Below are 21,316 nucleotides of genomic sequence, written 5' to 3'. Positions count from 1 at the left end.
ATACTGCAACAAATATGTTACATTACGTTACGTGCAACTTAACAGCACCTTAAAATCGGTTATTTCACTTGATTCTCACAGAAGTTTTGAGACAAAGCCAGCCAGATACTGTATGCAGTTAACAAAGGTAGACTCAGAATTTGAACCTAATTCTGACATCATTCTGCTTTTCTGTCCTCCTGGATGGCTCCCTTTATGTCCAAAAAGAAAGAGCACAACTCTACAAGAACTAGCAAAAGGTTGAAGAGAGACTATTAGAAATTGTAAACCAAAACAGGTGCTGCTGGGAAGCACAATGAACTTGCAAGAGATACATGCTCAAAGAAAAAGTAGAGCCAAAATCTAGGTCAATGGGCACTCAATGTTAATTATCCTATGGGAAGTAAGTTAGTTATTTCTATCCAAAAGGAGGCTGGAAGTGTGGCCTTTATTTCCTTTGCATTCCCTAGAGAACAAGATGTTCTTAATTTAAGTGGAACCTAGGACTGTACATTTTGTTAGAATTCATAAATATGACTTTTGGGAAGGAAAGAAGAAAAGGAAGGAAGGGAGGGAGGGAGGGAGGGAAGCAGGAAGGGAAAAAAAGACAGAAGATAACACTTATATGATCTGACAGTATTATGTGTTCATGGATGCAGTGACCACTCACTTCAATCATCAGCCCACAAAATGAGGAAAACCCTCCCTGCTACAATAGGTCAGGAAGGTCCTCTGGAAAAGGGATAGGCTACCCACCCCAGTATTCTTGGGCTTCCCTGGTGGCTCAGATGGTAAAGAATCTGCTTGGAATGTGGGAGACATGGGTTCAATTCCTGGATTGGGAAGATCCCCTGGAGGAGGGCATGGCAACCCACTCCAGTATTCTTGCCTGGACAATTCCCATGGACAAAGAAGCTTGGAGGTTTACAGTCCATGGGGTTGCAAAGAGTCTGACATGACTGAATGGCTAAGCATAGTACATATATATATGTACACATAATTATAATTTATTTACATTATTGTACAGCAAAAACCAAGACAACATTGAAAAGCAATTTTCCTCCAATTAAAAAATAAATTAGAAAGTAATTAAAAAAATAAAGAATAAAAAGCACAGACTGATGGGCCCCACCCCCAGAGTGTCTGATTCAATAAGTCTGGGATGGGGCCTGAGAATAGATATTTTTAACAGTTTCCTGCTGCTGCTGCTGCTGCTAAGTCGCTTCAGTCTTGTCTGACTCTGTGCAACCCCATAGACAGCAGCCCACTAGGCTCCCCCGTCCCTGGGATTCTCCGGGCAAGAACACTGGAGTGGGTTGCCATTGCCTTCTCCAATGCAAGAAAGCGAAAAGTGAAAGTGAAGGTTCCTAGATGATACCAATTGTGTTGGTCCATGGGTCACACTTTGAGAACCCCTGGAGTGGGGGTACCAACAGGTGTGTGATGGTCAATCCTCAGCTGTGCATGATAGCAGTTGGGTGGTGGGGGGTCATAAGAGGGAACACAGTTTTGTTCCTCATCCTATCAGCAAAGGAGCTGAGAGCAGCCTGGGATGCTCTGGATACCAGAGCATGTGCTGGGTTCAGTGTGGAGGGAGGACAAATGGGGAAAGCTCTGTGTTGTAACCTTCTGGGAAACACCGAAGCCAGCTCCAGGGCCTGCTGTCTACCCTCCCTCTTGCGATCATGCGTGGAAGCACCAGAAGGGAATTCTCAGGATACCTTTGATCTCGTCCCAGTTCTCGAGTCTTCTGTCTGTTTATCTCCCTCCTTCCCTGGCCCCTTCTTCCCCCTTCTTCCCCCTTCTTACCCCCTGCTTGGGGGATGAGTCACTCCCCCTCCTCCCCACCCCACTGCCATCTGTTTTTCTAATGATGGCAGGAGATGAGCTGTTTTGCTGGCCGACACCGTGACAAAGCACACTCCGAGCTAGCGTTTCTCCTGATGCACTCTCCCGACGCTAGTTTACTGGCATCATTTCTCCACCCAGTTTTCTCTTTGTCTCAAACCCCACCCTTTTCCCCTCTTTGGCCTCACATAGATCCCAGTTTCCCAGAATTAGATCCAGAGAAACAGAGATAGAGAAGCATGGAGAGTTGGGTGTGTACGACGGGAGGGTGCTGAAGTCAAGGGCAGTTAAACAGCTCCCTCTGGCGCTCGAGGTGCAGCCAGAATTAGCGCGCGTTGCTGCTAAGTGGCTGAATTACTTCCAGTGAGAGGTCTGGATAACAAAGGCTGTTGTGACTGAGACTAGAGTACTTGTATTTGTTACTGGCTATTCCCTGGGTGAGAGGACGTGTGTGTGTGTGTGTGTATCCATGTCAGGATTCCTTTGTCATGGCCCGTAAGCAAGGCTCTGCCTCATTCTTGACTCTTCCTCCTAATAACTTCTCTTAATCTGGTGAAGGAATTCACAAACCCCTAACTTCCCCACTGGTAGGGGGATGCCCTGTATGAAGAAGTAAACAGGATTTCTTGAGTTGGTAAAAATCTAGTTTGGGTTAATCACCAGTGGACTACAGGTCCTCCTCAGAGGTTGCAAACAGATGCTTGCGTGACCCTGGCTGTTGATGTCAATGAGAAGCCCAGGAGATGGGAAGCTACAGGGACTGCTAAGGACAGTGCTGAACTGGAGGGCAGCGGCCCTTCTGGCATTCTAGCTGCCACTCAGATCCAGTTAACTGTTGCCATAGTTGCCACATATTCTTGTTTTTCAAGAGAAAAATCTTTGCACAGATTTTATATTTATTTTTATTTGGTGTATGTAAAATGTTACCTATACATATATGAATTTTATGTGGAAATCCCAATTTTTAAGCATTAGCAACCAAAACAAAATTGTTTTTAAGACACTGCCCTGGCCAAACCCCTGTCTGTGGGCCATTGAGCTGCAAAACTCTGATCTAACTAAGCTCCAGTGAGGCCCAGTTAGAGAATCCCCAAACCATAAATCATTCTGACTTGCTTTTAACTTTATTTTTTATTAAGTCATTTAAAATGGAACCCTGGAGATTTTGCTTTAAAAAAAAAAAGGCAAAATCAGAAATCCTAAGATCTGTAACTTGGGGGTTATGGAGCTACGCGTAAGAGACTGAGCAGAGGGCATCGGAGCAGAGAAAGGGCAAGATACTGAACCAGAAGGGCTCAACTCTCTGTGAGTTGAGCAGAGCAGAGAGCGCTGGTCTGGGTTTGAGGGAGGGGGAGTACCTTACCTCGCAGGACTGGATGCAGTGGATCAGGAGGGGGTCTGGGTGCCACTGACGCCGTCCGGTACACATGACACTCTGAAAGGGAAGAGGGAAAGAACAGAAAACCAAAGCTGAGACACCTGGTCAGTGAGAGGAGGGGCAAATTCTGAACTTACTCCTTCAGCCCAACCCCTCCCAGAGGAATGAGCCCCAGTCGGGCTGTATGAAGAGGTCAAAGGCAGCTGTCCAGTCCTTCCCTTGAAACTGCTAATCCAACTGGATGGAGCCAAGGTAGAAACTCTTAGCAAAGGGAAGTTTTCATCCTCTTCATTGTCTTCACCCTCCCAGAGCTATTAAAATTTCCAGAGTGGTGTCGGTGTGGTTAAAAAAAGCATCCTCATGTTGAGGTTTGACAGAAAACAACAAAATTCTGTAAAGCAATTATCTTTCAATTAAAAAATACATAAACAATTTAAAAAAGCAGCCTCAATACTAAAATGACTTTATTTTGGCTCTAGGCACAATATTGGTCCCACTTGTTTTGAAATTTTAATGTTGCAAGAAATTGTGAGATAGCTGTGTTGATCAGGAAGCACCAATGGAGTTTTAAAGGCTGAGAAATAGAGCTTCATAAGAAGAGCCTTGAACTAAAAGTGGATTTCAGAAATCCTAGATCTCTAGATGTGAGTGCCCAAGAGAGGAGTGGAGGCCAAACGGCACTTGGCAACTCTTCAGCACCATTTATCCCCTCCCTGTGAGAAATGAAAGAGGGTCTACACACTGGACATAGAGGTTTAACGTGACACCACCAGCATGGGGACACTTTGGGAGATAGTGAAGGACAGGGAATCCTGGCGTGCTGCAGTCCATGAGGTCACAGAGTGAAACATGACTTAGTGATTGAACAACAACAGCAACCCAACAATGGGACTCCAAATGGCACCAGCATTAACTGGTGAGAGTGTAAAAATGTGTTCCTGTGATCCTGTTAAAACACTGGTGACTCCCTCTAAATCCCAATGGACATTTTCTAATGTGACTTTAAACAAACAGTCATCTGCTCTTTGTGAATAATAACAACTCATCTTCATGGAGGTTTTTTTCCTTCTAATTTTTGCATTTTACACTTTCAAAAGATACGCTTCAGGAAAAGAAGTCCCATGAGAAGTTTCAAAGAGAAAAAGAGATTCTCTCTATAACCGGCTACGGATCCACCCATTTGCAGACCTTCGTATGCACATTTTAAATTCAGTACAACAGAAATTCAGGGAAACCATACAAAAAAAATGCACTGCGAGACATGAGTTTTACATTAAATAGTACCTTTAGTAATTGAAAACTATACATTCTAGAATGCTAAGACTGTACAGCAATCAGATTGAAGACATTTTCATATATTATCCTGCAGGTATATGAATATATACCTCACAGTCAGTTATGAAAATGGGAATCTGCAGTATTTTTCTGGAGTTATGTTACTATAAACTAAAAGTCCTGCTTCACAGTTTCCCAAGAGAGGAAATAAATACTATAAATCTTAAAAAAACCTTGATATTCAAAACTCTATACTGTAATAATATAGAAGATGACTTTGCTTAACTTATCATTGTGCTAAAAAAAAAGAAGGATTATTAAATGTATACAGTCATAACTTGATATCCACAGGGGATTGGTTCCAGGACCTCCACAGATACCAAAATCCAAGGATGTGCAAGTCCCTTATATAAAATAACATACTATTTGCATATAACATCCTATGTATACTTTAAATCATCTCTGGATTACTTATAATACCTAAAACAATGTAGATTCTATGAAAATAGTTGCCTAAAAGCAGCAAATTCAAGGTTTTTTTTGAACTTTTTGAATTTTTCCCCAATGTTTTATCATCAGATAATGGTAATGGCAAAACACAATAATTTGAACAGCAAATACATGGCAACTCTGTTCCTTTTTGTTCTTTGAATTCACTAAGGATCCCCAGGTCACACCTTAGTCAGTCAGTCATTCATATCAAACGTTATCAGTAGCTAGGGTCCAGATTCCCCAGGGAACACAAGAGATCTGAAAATTCATCGGTCCCCTCGCTGCTTCAGAGAGCTCAGAGTCTATGCGGGTGGAAGCAACTGGAAGTCCATCAATTTCTCTAAATGAAGGGAGACTCAGCCTTAGCATCCTCGCATGATGACTATAGCTAGAACTTGCCAGAACCCTCTGACTGGATCAGTTTCTCTTATGCCCTTCATACCTTCTACTCCATCCATCACCTTCATAAAGGCTGGAGCACTGATCTTCTAAACTGAAAAATTCTAACCATATTTTGCAAAGGGGAAAAAAAAAAGGAAGGAAAAGAGTCTGTCTTTACTTTTAATTCTTTTTCCCCAGTGCTCTTTTCTCTTATTACTTCCAATTTATTTTTTACCTCTTTGTATTTTTTTTTTTGGCTGTGCCATGTGGCTTGTGGGATCTCAGTTCCCTGATCAGGGATTGAACCCAGGCTATGACATTGAAAGCCTGGAATCCTAACCATGGAACTCCCCTACATCTTAGTATTTTTACATAACTTAATTTTATTACTATGTGATACATGTTCACTGTATAAAATATACAAGGCATTAAAGGATACACATCTCCCTCCTACATCTGTTCCTCAACTACCCAATTTCTTCCATCCTATTTTTCATTCTTTTTTATATCATTACAGAGATAGTCTATGAATATACATATGTATATTAAATTATTTCCTCACACAGATTATAAAATACTGCAATTTTATTTAGTGCTTTATTTTATTATTGTCTGACTGTCCTACTTGATTTCACTTTATAATGTTTCTTGGTGTTCTGTTCATTTTATGGTATATGGGATCCTGCATTCTATTGATTGCATATTATTCCATTTCATGGATGTTATTGTATAAATCATTTCATACATGTGCAACCACATCTGTAGAATAAACTCATGATAGTGGAATTGACAATAACCATTTCAATGATTTTTAAAATATTTAATGATGTAAAATATTCTATGATTCAGTCTTAAGACTGAATCTCTTTTAACACTGAACCTTCTTAAGACTGGCAACCTCTTTACTCTCTGTAAAAACTGCATAGTTTCTGGTACTTGTGTCTCATGCTTTGTAGACTGCAAAGCCTTGTGAATAGAGACTGTATCCGACTTATAATCTTATCTCAGTGACTTAGAGAGAGACAATGTTTATTAAGTATTTGTCAACCACTAAATAGGATGCTGTATTTTTAGGATTTGTTTTTATCTTCTGGCCTATGAAAAGCATTCATCTCATAAGAAAACATCTGCATACAGAATTAATTTAATAACTACTTACTTATTAAAACTGGCAGAAAATTTCAAATGTTTTCCAGGTCCTATATTTTTATGTGCACATTTGTGGTGGTGAGCTGAAAGACGGATGTGAAACAGGAGGGAAATTAGGGAGAAGCTGGCAGAGAAGGGCCAGCTCCTGGTGAGGTATATTAAATTAACTAAACAAGAAGGTCATTATGCTAAGATGGCTCTAAATGCCATGGTGGGCTATGGAATCAAACCGGAATCTCAGCCCATCAGTGCCTCAAGGTTATGAAACTGAAAACAAAGGACAATCAATTAGGCTTTAAGCAATAACCAATCAATGATTTCCTTACTTTCTTTGCCTATTTTCTATAATCAAATCTCTCCCCAACACCTCCTGGTGGAGTACTCCTAACCAGTTTAAGTTTGGCATTGTCTAATTCAAATTGAGATTTGTTCCTATAAACTCTTAAAACCTTTCATAATATGTCTCAATTTATCTTTTAACAGTTCAATATGATTTTCTTACTTCCTGGAATATTTTTTTGATAAATTATAATCCTATGTATTGTATTTGAAAAGTTATGGAGAATAATTGAAAAAATAACCTATGCCCTCTGCCCAGCTTTATCAAATTATAGCATTTCACTTTATGTACTTCCAGAGTTTAAGTCATTAGAGGTTCAGTTAAAGTCCCCTATATGTGTCCCTCTAACATCATTTTCCTTCCTTTCTCCCTTCTGGTAACAACTATTCTAACATTTTAAATGATTATTTCTACACATTAGTATATGATTATATAGCTGTTACACTATTAGCAAGCCACTTCTCAGATGAGTCAATTGTGAACAATTGAGCGCCAAGGATTTGTTTTGAACTTTTCAAAAGGAAAAGATTCATGAGAAAACCAGTTTAAAGATTTTCTTTTGATTGAGCTACTTTAATTTTTTAAAAAATCAAGGGAAAAGAAGAGGAGAGAGGAAGGAAGAACAAAGGAAGAGCAGATGGGAGAGAAGAAAAGGGGGAAGAGAGAGGGAGAGGGGGGGAGAGAGAAGGAGGGAGAGAGAGGAAGGGGAGGGAGGGAGGAGGGGAAGGGAAACTGGTTAGGGTTATTCAGAAGGTCATAGGGCTGTTTGAAGGCTGTTGCGTGTTTAAATTTGTTGCTGAAAGTCACAAGACTGATGGTTAGCCAACATTAAGGTCTAACAAAAAATTGCTCAATTGTTTTTTTTATCAGGAATAGTTACTTAACAGAATGGGCAACTAATCACATCAGGCCACAGAGTTCTGCTCCTGCCCAGGTTTGTGATGATTTCCTTATCATCAATACTATATATGTATGCAGCCCTAAATAAAATGCAGTGTTATTCTGAATATCTATTTGGGCCATAGCACATTACTCTGCAATAGGCTTTTGGTTCCTCTTCCCTCATCTTCCAAGACCCCCTTGTCTGTTCTTCTCCAGAGGAGGAAATTGATGCTTGAGACTTACTCAAGCAGAGAGGGAACAATTCCATGCTTAAAACAGATGAACAAAGATCTTTGCATGACTCACATCTGAAGGATTTGTTCTCTCATGGTGTGTGGCAAGCGTCACTAGGGCTGTTACTCATAACTGCACCTCTCAAGAGGACACTCGAGGTGGGGGGAGGGCAAGGATTAGGAGACAAGGGGACACCAGGAGGGTGATACCAAATAGTAGGGAGCTATGCCACTGAAGGGTTCTGTCTTTTTTTCTTCCTGCTTTTTTCTTTCTCTTAAAACAGTTTGGTTTTATTTAAGATGTTATTAATCCTTCTGGGACCAACTTGGGAAAACAAAGTCAGAAATTATAAGATTTGTTTTGACTGAGCAATTCTGTTGATGAGCTGAGAAGTTGAGAGAGGAATTCCACAGTGTCGAGAATTTTTGCAAACCTAATGAGTGTAGCCCCAGGAAAATGTCATTAACTTGGACTTCCTAATTATGATATACTAAATTATGATATATTAAATAATTCCTAATTATGATATACTGGAAAAAAGTATTATCCAATCTGAGAGAACTGGATTTATGATACAAACCAATAGTGAAAATGAGCTGTTGTGATGGATTATTTTGTATTTCAGAAAGAAACATTTTTTTTAAAAAATTCATTTACATGCAAACAATTGCCATACTATGTGTTTTTTAAAAAAATCTCTCCATGAAATCTGGTTCTCAAAAGACCACTTCTTTATAAGGTAAGTCAAAATGCCAATTTTCCTATTTTAGAAAGGAAAGTCACAAGATGTAATAAAACATTCCCTAGACACAGTGATTAAGGACAATAAAAAAAATTAATCTTATTATTTTTTTGTTGCTCAGTGAAAGTTGGTCAGTTGTGTTTGACTCTTCACAACCCCATGGACTATACAGTCCATGGAATTCTCCAGGCCAGAATACTGGAGTGGGTAGCCTTTCCCTTCTCCAGGGGAACTACTCAACTCAGGGATTGAACCCAGGTCTCCTGCATTGCAGGCAGATTCTTTACCAGCTGAGCTACAAGGGAAGCCCAAGAAGACTGGAGTGGGTATCTTTTTGGAAAAACCCAAAGGTTTGCCATGAGAAATGGCTCTGGAGGGGTGGGAGCCATTCTTTTTCCACCTCTTTGGTTTCACACAGCAACTGCCTTCTGAGCAGCAAGTGAAATGAATCTTGCATTGGGGAGGAGGTCTAGAGATGAAGGTGGGGCTTCTCAGGTGGCATGAGTGGTAGAGAACCCGCCCGTCAATGCAGGAGAGGTAAGAGACACTGGGTCAGGAAGAGCCCCTGGAGGAGGACGTGGTAACCCACTCCAGTATTCTTGCCTGGAGAATCCCGTGGACAGGGGAACCTGGTGGGCTACGGGTCTATAGGGTCGCAAAGGAGCCAACGCCACTGAAACAACTTGGCACGCACACATGGGGATGAAGGTAAGACATCATTCTTACCTCTAAGACTCTTCTAGTTTGGTCTTATAGTTTAGAGTGACAGAAAAGAGGAAGAAGGGGAAAGGAAGAAGATGAAAAGCAGGCATGAGAAAAGCACAAAGTGCTCTCAGTGGAAGTCCACGTGGAGCTCTTCCCATACCCTCAGCACAGGCCCCCTAGATATGAGCGGAGACACTGGCTGCACAGTTGGCGGCTCCTGTCTGTCCTAGCTGCCAGATTCCACTGCTCAGCCACTTTGACTGGCAGGAATTTATTTGACAACCAAGAAGCCTTTTTGTTTGATGTCCTCTCTTTCTGCAATGATGGCTGACGCCATCATTATAGAAAAGTCTATGTCCGCAGACATAGTAGGTGAAGGAGGAAGACGTTATTACAACAGCGAAGGCTCAGACAGCCCATCTGGGAATTTCAAATCCTTATTTCACGTTTCCTAAGCCAGAATGCTCTTGAAACATTTAGACATAACATAATAGTACATGTTCATCCTTACTCTCTTCTCAAACTCATAACCAAGCCATTAGACATTGCTTCTTTAGTCAGAGGTATTCCAATAGGAAGCACTGAATCACCATTGTCTTCCCAGCCTCATTTGTAAAAGGCACAGGAAAAAAAAAAAAAAAGGCCTAACACATCAGTCTGTACATACACACACACACTAACAAGCAAAGCATAGAACTTGTAAAATATTTCTCTTTCTTATAGATAGCTGGTGATATCTTTTCATAGATGTAGGAAATTTCCAAAGGTGAGATTTGTACTAAGTGAACACAAATTCCATTTTTACATAATTTTAAACTATGTGCAAGAAACTGAAAAACATTGCAAAAGTGTTATTTTGAAGTTTTATAGCAACCCTTTGAGAGGGTAACAGGCAGGAAGGTCAGAGGTCCCCAAGTGGCAGAAGGAAATGAACTGCAAGTGGCAGGAGATTTTGTTTTTGTTTTTCCTTCTCTACACAAAATTAAAAGAGTCTTCTTTTAATTCTGTGTTGAGGATACCTGGTTCTGCCTAGGGCTAACCAATGCGTTTTTCTTATGGAAATATTTTGCTTAAGCTATGTTAGTGAAACTATGTATTTGCTTGGGAATCTGCCCTTTCTTCAAAATGGTTCTGCTTAAAGCTAGCTTTTTTTCTTTTCTCAAACCTTGGGTTGATAATGGCTCAATAAACCAGTATTCATGTCAATCTTATTGTGGGGGGGGAGGGGTGCGGATGACACACCTTGTGCCATCCTATCTCAAAAATGCATATGATAGGAGAGGGGCCTGGTGAAACTCCCTCAGCCTTGAGGTGTCTCTCTTATCTGATTAGCAGCACCAACAGACATAAAACACCTTGCCAAAACTAGCAAGGGGGCACTCTTTCTGTCCCCTTATGATGTCTATGTCAGAAGCTTTCCCTATCTTTATTACACTTTAATAAAACTTTGCTACACAAAAAGCTCCAAGTAGTCAAACCTTGTCTCTGACCCCGGATCGAAATCCTGTCCTCCAGAGTCACTGCTGCTGCTGCTGCTAAGTCGCTTCAGTCGTGTCCAACTCTGTGCGACCCCATAGACGGCAGCCCACCAGGCTCCCCCGTCCCTGGGATTCTCCAGGCAAGAACACTGGAGTGGGTTGCCATTTCCTTCTCCAATGCATGAAAGTGAAAAGTGAAAGTGAAGTCACTCAGTCGTGTCCGACTCTGCGACCCCATGGACTGCAGCCCACCAGGCTCCTCCACCCGTGGGATTTTCCAGGCGAGAGTGCTGGAGTGGGGTGCCATTGCCATTGCCATTGCTCTCAGCAGCAACCTTTCACCTTCAAGACAGGATACCATCCCCATTCTTGCCGCTGAGCAGGAAGAGGCTCCAAGGGGTAAGTCAAATAGTATTTGAACCCAGGAGAGCCTCACTCTTCCTTTTATGACAGTTGCCACTTGGAGTTGTTTTTCGTCAAAATCCGTTACTACCCAAGTTCTTGGAAATTCTTCCTTTAATGAAAAGTATATTATTCTAGGACTCAGGTATCATTTTCAGGAGTAAAATCCAGCAGAATCCCCAAAGACAGGTAAACAAATTTTATAGCTACCTGAAAAGTTCACTTGATTGTTCTTTAAAAACAAACTCACAATAAGGAAAAGCAGTACTATAGGGAAATACCTCTCAATTATTTTATTAGACTTCACAGGGAGGGAAGGAAAGTGTGGGAACGAGGAGGCTCTCACGGTTGTGACAAGGGACTTCTTTTTTATTTAATGGGGAAAGTAACCCAAATGTACACCAGACTACAGAAAACATGGTGATTCAGGGGAAATCACTGAACTTGAAGTCAGAAAAGTTGGTTGCACTGCTCTCTCCAATTCTTGAAAGCTGTGCAAACTTGGACAGATAATCCGACAATATCTAATTTGTCTGTGAAATAAGGATAATAAAATCTTTTCCCCCTAGTTTATTGGTTTATGAGATGATTCAAATGAAATTATAAATATCTAAAATATATATTTTATATATACAACTTTGCAGGCAATAAAGTGTTATCCAAATGTAAGACATCATTTTTATTACAAAGAATGAAATCATTGGAAGCAGACTAGAGAAAATGATGCAATTTAATCCACTGCTCTGTTGGCTTGCCAGATACCAGGTATTTGAAGTATGGGAGATAGCAGGGGTTTACATGTAATAGGAGATCATCATTTACTAAACAAATGAGCCAGGCTCCAAATAGGTATGCTTTTACTTAAAACGTTTATGTTGCCAGAATTTTATTTTATAATAGCAGTGTTTTGCAAAGTTTTACATGGGAGTTACTTGGGGTGCCTGTTAAAAAACACATACCCCAAGGCATTGTGAGCCTCTCTGAAGAGGAGAAGACAGTTCTGCTCCCTTTACAAACTGCCGAAGTGATTCTAAAGGACACCAAAACTTAAGATTGAGCGTAATGTGGAACATCCTTCAAGATAAATTGATGCTTGAGGAAGATTTTCATTTAATACAACTGCTTTGGTGTAATAGGCACTTCTTTGTGAATGTTAAAGGAGTCCAAGATGGCGGTGGCTAAAAGACAAGGAAGGGAAAAGCCCGCGAAAATAGAACAAAAGAAGATTCGAGGACTGGAGTGAGGACCTCAGATAAAACAACCAACACTCCTGGCTGGCCCAATCTACATAGGACAGGCCCAGGGAGAGAAAAACATACAAAAAGAGGAGCCAAAGCTAACTCTCTCTCCCCGCAACCCCTGTGCCGGGGTGCTCTTCTCTTTGCGTCTTTGGATCGACGTGCCCTCACGCCTCAGAGATGGATTTTCCTGCTATCTTCTAAATAAAATAGACCTGTAACACTGAGCTGTAACACTGATTTGTCTAAGAGCTCTCACATGGTCCTTCGAGACCTGAGAGCTATAACACGGTCTATCCAAGACCTGGGGGCTGTGACACGCCCAGGGGGCTTTAATGTCCGTCACTCCAAAACTTTGTTTTGACGAGACCAAGAACCGAGGAACATACATTCGCATGATGTGAGGACAGGCTTAGATCTCCCACCCCTCAAGAGCCATTGAATGCCACAAAATGGCAGACACCATGGGTCATCTGTGGTTAGTGCATAATCTCATTTCTGAGGATCTGGGAACACAAGCGTAATAACCTCATCATTGTCTCCTGTGCTTCCATTGACTTTTTCTTGTTTTTCTGTTTCAATTCCCTAAAGGTGAAGCATCCCATGTAAGCTTCACTTGTAAGCAATCCTTGTTAATTTCATTATATCTATAAAAGAGCTGAGAGAGTACAGGTAACAGCATGGTGGTTAGCAACTGTATGATAATGAATATTAACATTGGATTAACCCTTGGCTTCCTTTGGCATAAAAAATACTGATTTGGGGATTCAGGAAATGTCAATTATGGTTTCAACCTTTGAACTTCTGACTTCTGGGTTTTTTTAGGAACAAATTACTCTTTCAGGGTAAGAATGAAGTTCATTTGGTGAGTTACTTCAATTCTTCCACTACAGTGTTGGAAGCAGCTAATTTAATTATTTCACTTTATTTTCACACAGAAATACGACACAAGTCTCAAGGGTGCCACTAAAGTAATGGTGCTGCCTACCATACTGCACACTGTGACCCACCACTACATTATTTACTTGCGTCTCCAAATTATAAAAAGCATGGTGTGTCATTACAGATGAGAAGAGGCAGGCAGAAGTGAGGGGAAGCAGCTTGTCTCCAGTAGGAATGACAACCAACCAAGAAAGATTATTATGCATCAATCACAAAATTAAATTCTAGTCATATGCTTCTCATCTCATACTCATACTAACCTTTTGAGTTAAGTATTATACCTATTTTACACATAAGGAAATGGAGTCACAGAACAGTTAAGCAGCCTAAAATTATGTAGCTCGTGAAGAGCAGAGATTATGAATAAAAACTGAACTTTTCTTTTAAATACAATTTTTTTATCCCAAGATCTACAGTGTGCCTTAGATGTTATCATCCTCAAAATTGTGCTTGGATAACCTATTTTCCAAAACCAGGAATTTACTTACTAGACCATAGTCATGATAAATGCAGTGATACAAATGATAACGTTTGATGTTTGGCTTAAGAAGAAAATAAATTCTGCGTTTTCTCTCTGGGGTTTGCAACTTGCAATTGACAAGGATATAATTATATATAACTGTAGGAAGCTGCAGCAACATACCCAGTTTGAGGAGAAAATATGTATTTACTTCCAAAGTAGAAAATGATGCCATAGCAATTTCTTTGCTTACTCAACCAACATTTATAAGACACCTACAATTTGCCCAGTGCTGAAAAAGGAAGTAGGAATATAAACATGAACAAAATGCTTTGGAATAGAGGTAAATAAATAATAGTGACTCCCCTGAAGGACAGTGGAGAAAGGAAAGGTTTTAATAAAACAGAAGATACTGTTTTCCAGTTGGGAAATAATCAAGTCTCTGCTGTCTTTATGAAGAAAAGTGAACTGCTCTTTCTGAAGTCCCATTCAGAAAGTGGAAGTGGAAGAACCCCTATCACTGGGAGGCCTGCACTCTGGTCTCACAAACCCTGAATCCACTGACTATGCTCATCAAATACCTTGTTGGGCAGATGCTACAGTAAGTGTAGAAGGGTTCCTGAAGCAGTTCATCTCTCAGGTGGTGAAAATGGATTGCAAAAGTTCCAAGCCTTTCCCCCTTTAGCTGTTTATAGAGAAAGAGAAGTCTTTCATGTAAGTTGAGTTAGAGGGACTGACAGGGGCTACTCTGTCTGGCACCCCAGGAACACGAGGCAGAAGTCCTTTCTTCAGGTATTCTAATTCCAGCTAAACCTTCACAACAGATTGTGGGAAATGGTACAGCAAAGTCTGGAAAGGCTGGGGATGGGAGAACCAGGCAAGGTGTTTTTTCTGGCTTTCTCCTTTCCACTTCCAACTGGACTTCCCAGAGTCCCTCTCACTGGTGCAGTTTTCTCTTTGGGTTCAACATCCTCAGAGGAGTTCACCAGGCACTACAGGGTCTCGTCCACCTGCCTCTGTCCTATCCCATCTACCTAGCTCCCATCTCCCCTCTCCCTCACCACAGCACATACTCTGGTTGCAAACACACAGAACTTCTTACCCACTAGACTGTTCCCTTCAATCATAGTTTCTGACTCAAAGGAAAAGCTTCCTGGTCTATTGCTCCTTCCCCAACTCCAAGGTCTTCCCTGGTGGCTCAGATGATAAAGAATCTGTCTGCAATGCAGGGGTTGCAGAGACCAGGGTTGGAAAGATCCCCTGGAGAAGGGAATGGCAACCCATTCTGGTATTTTTGCCTGGAGAACGCCATGGACAGAAGAATCTGACAGACGACAGTTTATGGGGTCCCAAAGAGTCTGACATGATTGAACGACAATGCACAACCTCCCCCCCACCCCGCCCAGAGTTCCTGAGCAGGAGAATTAGTTGCTTCCTCTTGGATGTTCCTATAGTTCTCTACCACAAACAAGGCACTTCTCATGTTGCATTATTATAAACGTTCATTTTTATGGCCAGATTGTAACTCTTGAAAACAGAGGGACTCTCATTTTTCCCTCTTCATATTCCCAGCACTTAGCATAGTTCTAGGGCACACAGTAAGCCCCAATAAGTGTTTGCTGAGTGACTGAATTGATAGGGTCACACTCCTCCCATCCCCCACCCCTGAATCACACTTACGTATTTGTCCCTTATCCTCCTGCTTTAACACACATCCTCGCCAATAACACAGCACAATTAGCCTGTGAGTTAAAGGGAGCAATCTGAGAATGATTTCCAAATGAAATGTGGTACCTCTCTAGAGTCTATGTCTTGGTGACTCTGCAAGAACAAACTTCTAAGGTTTTTGTTTATTAGACAGTTTAATAAAACAAGCCATCTCCCAGGCTTTCTGATATCCCCATCCTCCCATTCTAAGAAGAAATAACATATCACCATCTTCTCCATCTTTCTGTTTTTCATTTATTCATTTCACACAAGTATGTATTGAACACTTACTACATAGTAGGTAGTATTCTAGGATCTGGGATATAGTAGTGAACCATAATTCTTCACTGATCTTTTTATTCTAGTGGCAGAAAGAGACTGATTAATATATAAGATAAATGAGTTAAATATATACTATGTGTGGTCATGATATGTCCTAAGGAGAAAAAGATAAAAGAGGGAAAAGAGACAAAAGTGTAGGGGAGTTAACATTTTAGATAGCGTAGTCAAAGGAGGCCTTCCTGACATTTGAGTAAATTTCTGAAGGAAGCTGAGGAGCAGGACATGAAGATACCCAGGAGAAGAGCACTCCAGGCAGAGGGAACCACGGGGCAAAGGTCCTGAGGTGGGATGTGTCGGGCATGTTCAAGAATCAGCCGAGAGCTACTGTAGCAAGATTAGAGTGAGCCAAGGAAGGCGTGTGAGAGAGGAAGTCAGGGAGGCAAAGGTGATCAGAGGAGGCTATGGAACTGAGGACCAAGGTTTCAGAAGGACCAGATGTGTGGATGTTGAATTCAGTAAGAGTTATGCCAGTAGTATTAGGTAAGGTAACTACGAGTCAGGAGCTAAAGTAGTTAAGAAACCAGAGGAGGGACATCCATGGTGGTCCAGTGGCTAAGGATCTGTCTGCCAGTTAGAGGACATGGGTTCGATCCCTGGTGTGGGACGATCCCACATGCCTCAGGTCAACTAAGCTTGTGCGCCATTGCTTAATCCTGTGCACCTTGGAGTCCACGAACCACAACTAGAGAAAGCCCGTGCACAGCACTGAAGACCCAGCACAGCCATTAAAAAATAAAATGAATTAAATAAATAAAGTCAACTTCTCTTGCTTCCTTTCATCATTCTTTCCCTGTTTTCAGTTTTTTTTTCCATTGTTTTATCTTTTCCTCTCTACTCTTCTCTTTATTCATAATTTTGGTTTATCTTATATTTTTGCTGTTCTATTTTTTTAAAAGCTTTTTATTGGAATAGAATTGATTTACAATCTTTTTTTTTTATTAGTGGTAATTTTCTCTTTAAATTTCCTTCCTGTATTGTCATACTTTATGCCTCTTGGTCATCCTATATTCTTTTAAACTTTCCTTTGGATATGGGTCATCTTTTTTCAAGCTTTTCTCTTTTCTTATTTATTTTCAGTTCTTCTCTCTAGGAATGATCCACGTAGTTGTTTGTTCTAAGGATGCTTTGAAAGCCTCTGAAATTACACCTGGGAATATGCCGCCAGTTGAGAATTGCTTAGTGTCTTACCTCCTTAGCATATAAAAATGACTCTTTCCTCACCTGTACTCTGACGGGTTCCATCCAGTGCTCCAGAGTGTCAGTAGTGACATTCTCAGGAAGGATTACAGGATCACTAGGGAGGACGATACACAACGGGGAACACACTGCACCTGAAGGAACAGAAATTTACAACAGACACTTGAACTTCACATCTTGGAATCATTAGCGCTGTTTTTCAAAAGCAATTGCTTTCTACATTGTGTTGTTGTTGTTCAGTCGCTAAGTCATGTCTGACTCTTTGCAACATCATGGACTGCAGCACACCACGCTTCCCTGTCCTCCAGTGTCTCCTGGGAGTCTACTCAAATTCATGTCCACAGAGTCCATCATTCTACATTGTAGATCACCTCATTAACATGGTCACCGGCAAGGCTGATACTCTTTGACTATGCACCTGTAGGGATGCTCCTACACTCACCAGTAAAGAACCACTGCACTTGGAAGTGCTCTTCCCCTTTCTGGTCACATATATACCCCTTCCTCTAGAATCCCTGAAATCTCTGTATGACCCAGCAATAAAAGATTTAATTCCTGCTCTGCAGACCTCTGAGACCCCACTCCAGGACTCTGGCCAGCTAAGGTCTATACTGATTGGTTGATGCCTTTTAAGTACTTTTAATAGCATTTCTGCTTATATGATTTCCTGAAGCTGATAATTGCAGGATCTATTATCTAAAAACTTTACTAACTGGGGAAAAAATGACCCACAAATCACGAAGGTGGATTTATAATGCCTGCAACACTGAAGATCATTACTCTGGTAGCCAAGAAACCTACTGCTTAAAAGAGGAAATGAGGAGAAATCAAAAGCAGAGATTTTGGTCCTGTGGTGGCCTTTCAAAGGAAAATCCCACTCTATTTCTTTGTACATGAAGCCTGAGTATCTTCTAAAATTCTATTCAAAGAAGGCAGACTCTCAAGGTTCTCAATTTCCTCATCTAAAGATTTTATGATCTCCAAGTTTCTTCACAGTGTTATCTCTATTCCTGTTTTACACTGACTTGTATAACTCAAAGAATTACATGACTCTTAAGGACTCTACACATGTGAGTGTATGATACAATAATGTAGAAATTAGAGGGTGGGGATATAAGAATTTTCTCCTGAGGCACCATGCGAGAAGCAGTCTCAGCATCCTACTACTCCTTGTCTGGCCACAAGATATCTCAGTGCAAACAGCAAATTGAAGATGGGAAAGAACAGTCTCAGAAACTAACAAGCATTCTCATTATTCAAGTTTTATTTACTGGCATTACACATGTTAGAATGACTTGGAAAATTACTCCTTGTTCATGCAATTAAAAACCTAGGGTTAGTCTCAACAGTTTTTTCACAAACAGGATCTCTTTTCTATGATGCTTAAGTTCAGACAGAGCCAATTTGAGTTAATTTCACTTTAAATTATCCCTGGCCACACAGACTTTTAACTTCACTTACTTCATAATTCAAAAGACATATGCGCCCCGATGTTCATACAGCACTATTTACAATATCCAGGACATGGAAGCAACCTAAATATCTATCAACAGATGAATGGATAAAGAAAATGTAGCACGTATATACAATGGAATATTATTTAGCCATAGAAAGGAGAGAAATTGAGTCATTTGTAGAGACATGGATCTACCTAGAGACTGTCATACAGAGTGTAGAAGTCAGAAAGAGAAAAACAAATATTGTATATTAATACGTATATCACTGGAAAAGACCCTGATGCTGGGAGAGATTAAGGGCAGGAGGAGAAGGGGACAACAGAGGATGAGATGGTTGGATGGCATTACCGACTCAATGGACGTGGGTTTGGGTGGACTCCGGGAGTTGGTGATGGACAGGGAGGCCTGGCGTGCTGCAGTTCATGGGGTCGTGAAGAGTTGGACACAACTGAGTGACTGAACTGAACTGAACTGAATACGTATATATGGAATCTAGAAAAATGGTACAGATGAACCTATTTGCAGGGCAGGAATAGAGACACAGACATAGAGAATATACATGTGGGCACAAGGGGCAAATGAAGGGTGGGATGAATTGAGAGAGGAGCATTGACATTTATACACTACCATGTGTAAAACAGATAGCTAGTGGGAACCTGCTGCATAACACAGGGAGTTCAGCTTGGTGCTCTGTGATGACCTAGATAGGTGGGGTGGGGGGTGGGAGGAGGTCCAAGAGAGGGCGAATATATGCATACATACAGCTTATTCACTTCACTGTGCAGCAGAAACTAACACATTGTAAAACAACTATCCCCCAGTTAAAAAAGAAAAGTTGTCCCTAGGTTCTGGAGCCAGGTTCACCATAGAGAAAGAATGGCTGCTGACCCAGGCAAGCAAAGGCAATCTCAAATTGCTCCCTGTGGGAACTCTCTGCTCAAGGTACAGCATCGGAGAGTGTGAAGCAGGTGTCCGGTGCATGTATGGGATGCGGCTACACAGTCCCACCTTTCCTCTTTGAACTGCAACTCCTACCAAAAAATCAATCCATTTTCAGGCTGTACTGGGTAACATGACCAAACACTACACAAATTGCTCAGCAGCACCACCAGCATTACATGTGTGTGGAGGAGTGGGGGGAAAAATGTCATACATTTCATTTTAACTGAAGCAGCTAAAAGTCAACTTGAATTTCTGTCCACTCCTCAGGCAGAATGACGGAGCTGATCTAAGACCCAGCCAGGCCTAATAGAAGGATTACTTGGGAGCAGAAATCAGCATCTCTTTCCAAACATACCTATCCCGTGTCCTTGTTCACACTTGTACTCCACAAATTTTGGGTCTGAGGTGGGTGGTGGGCATTCCCCTCGTAGGTTCTCACATAACTTGAACTCCTCGCTCCACTGTCCCTCCTTTGTGCAGCGGATGGGAAGCTAGAATATCAAAAGTTGAAAATATGGACATTATAGTTTTGCTAACTTCTTTTAGGGTGTGGGCAAAAGTGGTCTGCTTAAATGGTAGTGTTCTCCGATTGTAGAACCTAGACTAAAAGACACTATTGAGATAATAAACTATGTTGCTATTGACTTTTCCCCAAAAATGTCAAGACAAGTTTTTTGCTGTTTTGATGTGAAGGAATCGTGAATAATTTTGTCATTAGAAAATCATTAACAGTGTGTTTTCCTTTGGATATAAGGCTACAGTAAGCTACCAAATGTGACTCATGTATTCTGAGATAGCTTTGGGAAAATTTTTTTCCCAGATAGTGTCGTTTTTGCATTGAACCATTCATACTCTCCCACAAATGCTGCTTGTGGCAAATGTCAGATTTTTTGCAAGATGAGTTTGAGCCAGTGGGACTAATTCATAATTTTTCTGAAGGTGCTTTTTGCTTTTCTGTCTGCTTGAATGGACACGTCATAGCTGCTTTTCATCTCATCAAAGTTCTATTCCCTTTCTGTACATGTGTGCTTGTTTGCGTAACTCTTGGCTTCATGTCCCCAGTAATCACCAAGTATCTTATATGCAGAACATAGAGAATAGCACTAACTCACAAAGCCCAAGAAAATAAGATTTTAGAATTACAGATAAACTCTCCCTTCATCTGGCACACTCCTTGAGCCCTTAAACAATTAGTGCAAGCAGGTGTGCTTGATTTCCCAGGGGACTCATTTCATGGCGTATTCTTTTCACATGTGTCCTGTGGCCTTTACCTTGGAGTACTGAACATTGAGATAAAGGCATGTGCCAGGAGAGAAGGCAAGGTCACTGATCTCTGCTTAGGAAGTCTGCTTAACTTCCTGTCTTGGGTTTGTGTAGGGTACTTGAAAAGCTTCTAAAATAAAATTGATTTTAGTTGCATAACCAAGATAAGACTGTGTTTTTTGTTTGAGACCTCTTGCGCCAAAATCCTAGGGAGAACAGCAGTCCAACAGTGCTTTCAGCTTTGCCTTTGCTGAGGAATTTGTGTTTCTGTTCAAGACTGTTTTCTATTAAAAAGTATGATACCAGCATTTCTAGCCAAGTTAGTTTGGGGGAAATCATATTGCCAAATCAGAATCTGAGCCTTTTTGCAGTTTACCCAGGTATCTAACCTATCAGGTTGTTCTTCTTGTCCAAGAGGAGAGACTATTCCAAGAATGTAGTATCTTCTTAATTTCCTATTAAATGATATCAACATCTCTGGTT

General features: G+C 41.0%; 1 protein-coding gene across 1 annotated transcript in view; it reads right to left on the bottom strand.

Moving 5' to 3' along the window:
* PAPPA2 (pappalysin 2) overlaps positions 1–21,316 on the bottom strand; it is a 309,041-nt gene that overhangs the window by 37,420 nt on the left and 250,305 nt on the right. Inside the window, exons 18-20 of the mRNA XM_052654064.1 lie at positions 19,926–20,061; positions 17,196–17,305; positions 3,191–3,262 (exon numbers count right to left, since the gene is read on the bottom strand). Coding sequence (XP_052510024.1) covers positions 3,191–3,262; positions 17,196–17,305; positions 19,926–20,061 — 318 coding nt within the window. The remainder of the gene's footprint in view (positions 1–3,190; positions 3,263–17,195; positions 17,306–19,925; positions 20,062–21,316) is intronic.

This window comes from Budorcas taxicolor, chromosome 16 (genome assembly GCF_023091745.1).
Source record: "Budorcas taxicolor isolate Tak-1 chromosome 16, Takin1.1, whole genome shotgun sequence".
In the NCBI taxonomy this organism is placed as follows: domain Eukaryota; kingdom Metazoa; phylum Chordata; class Mammalia; order Artiodactyla; family Bovidae; genus Budorcas; species Budorcas taxicolor.
This window is presented reverse-complemented; position numbering and strand designations above follow the sequence as displayed.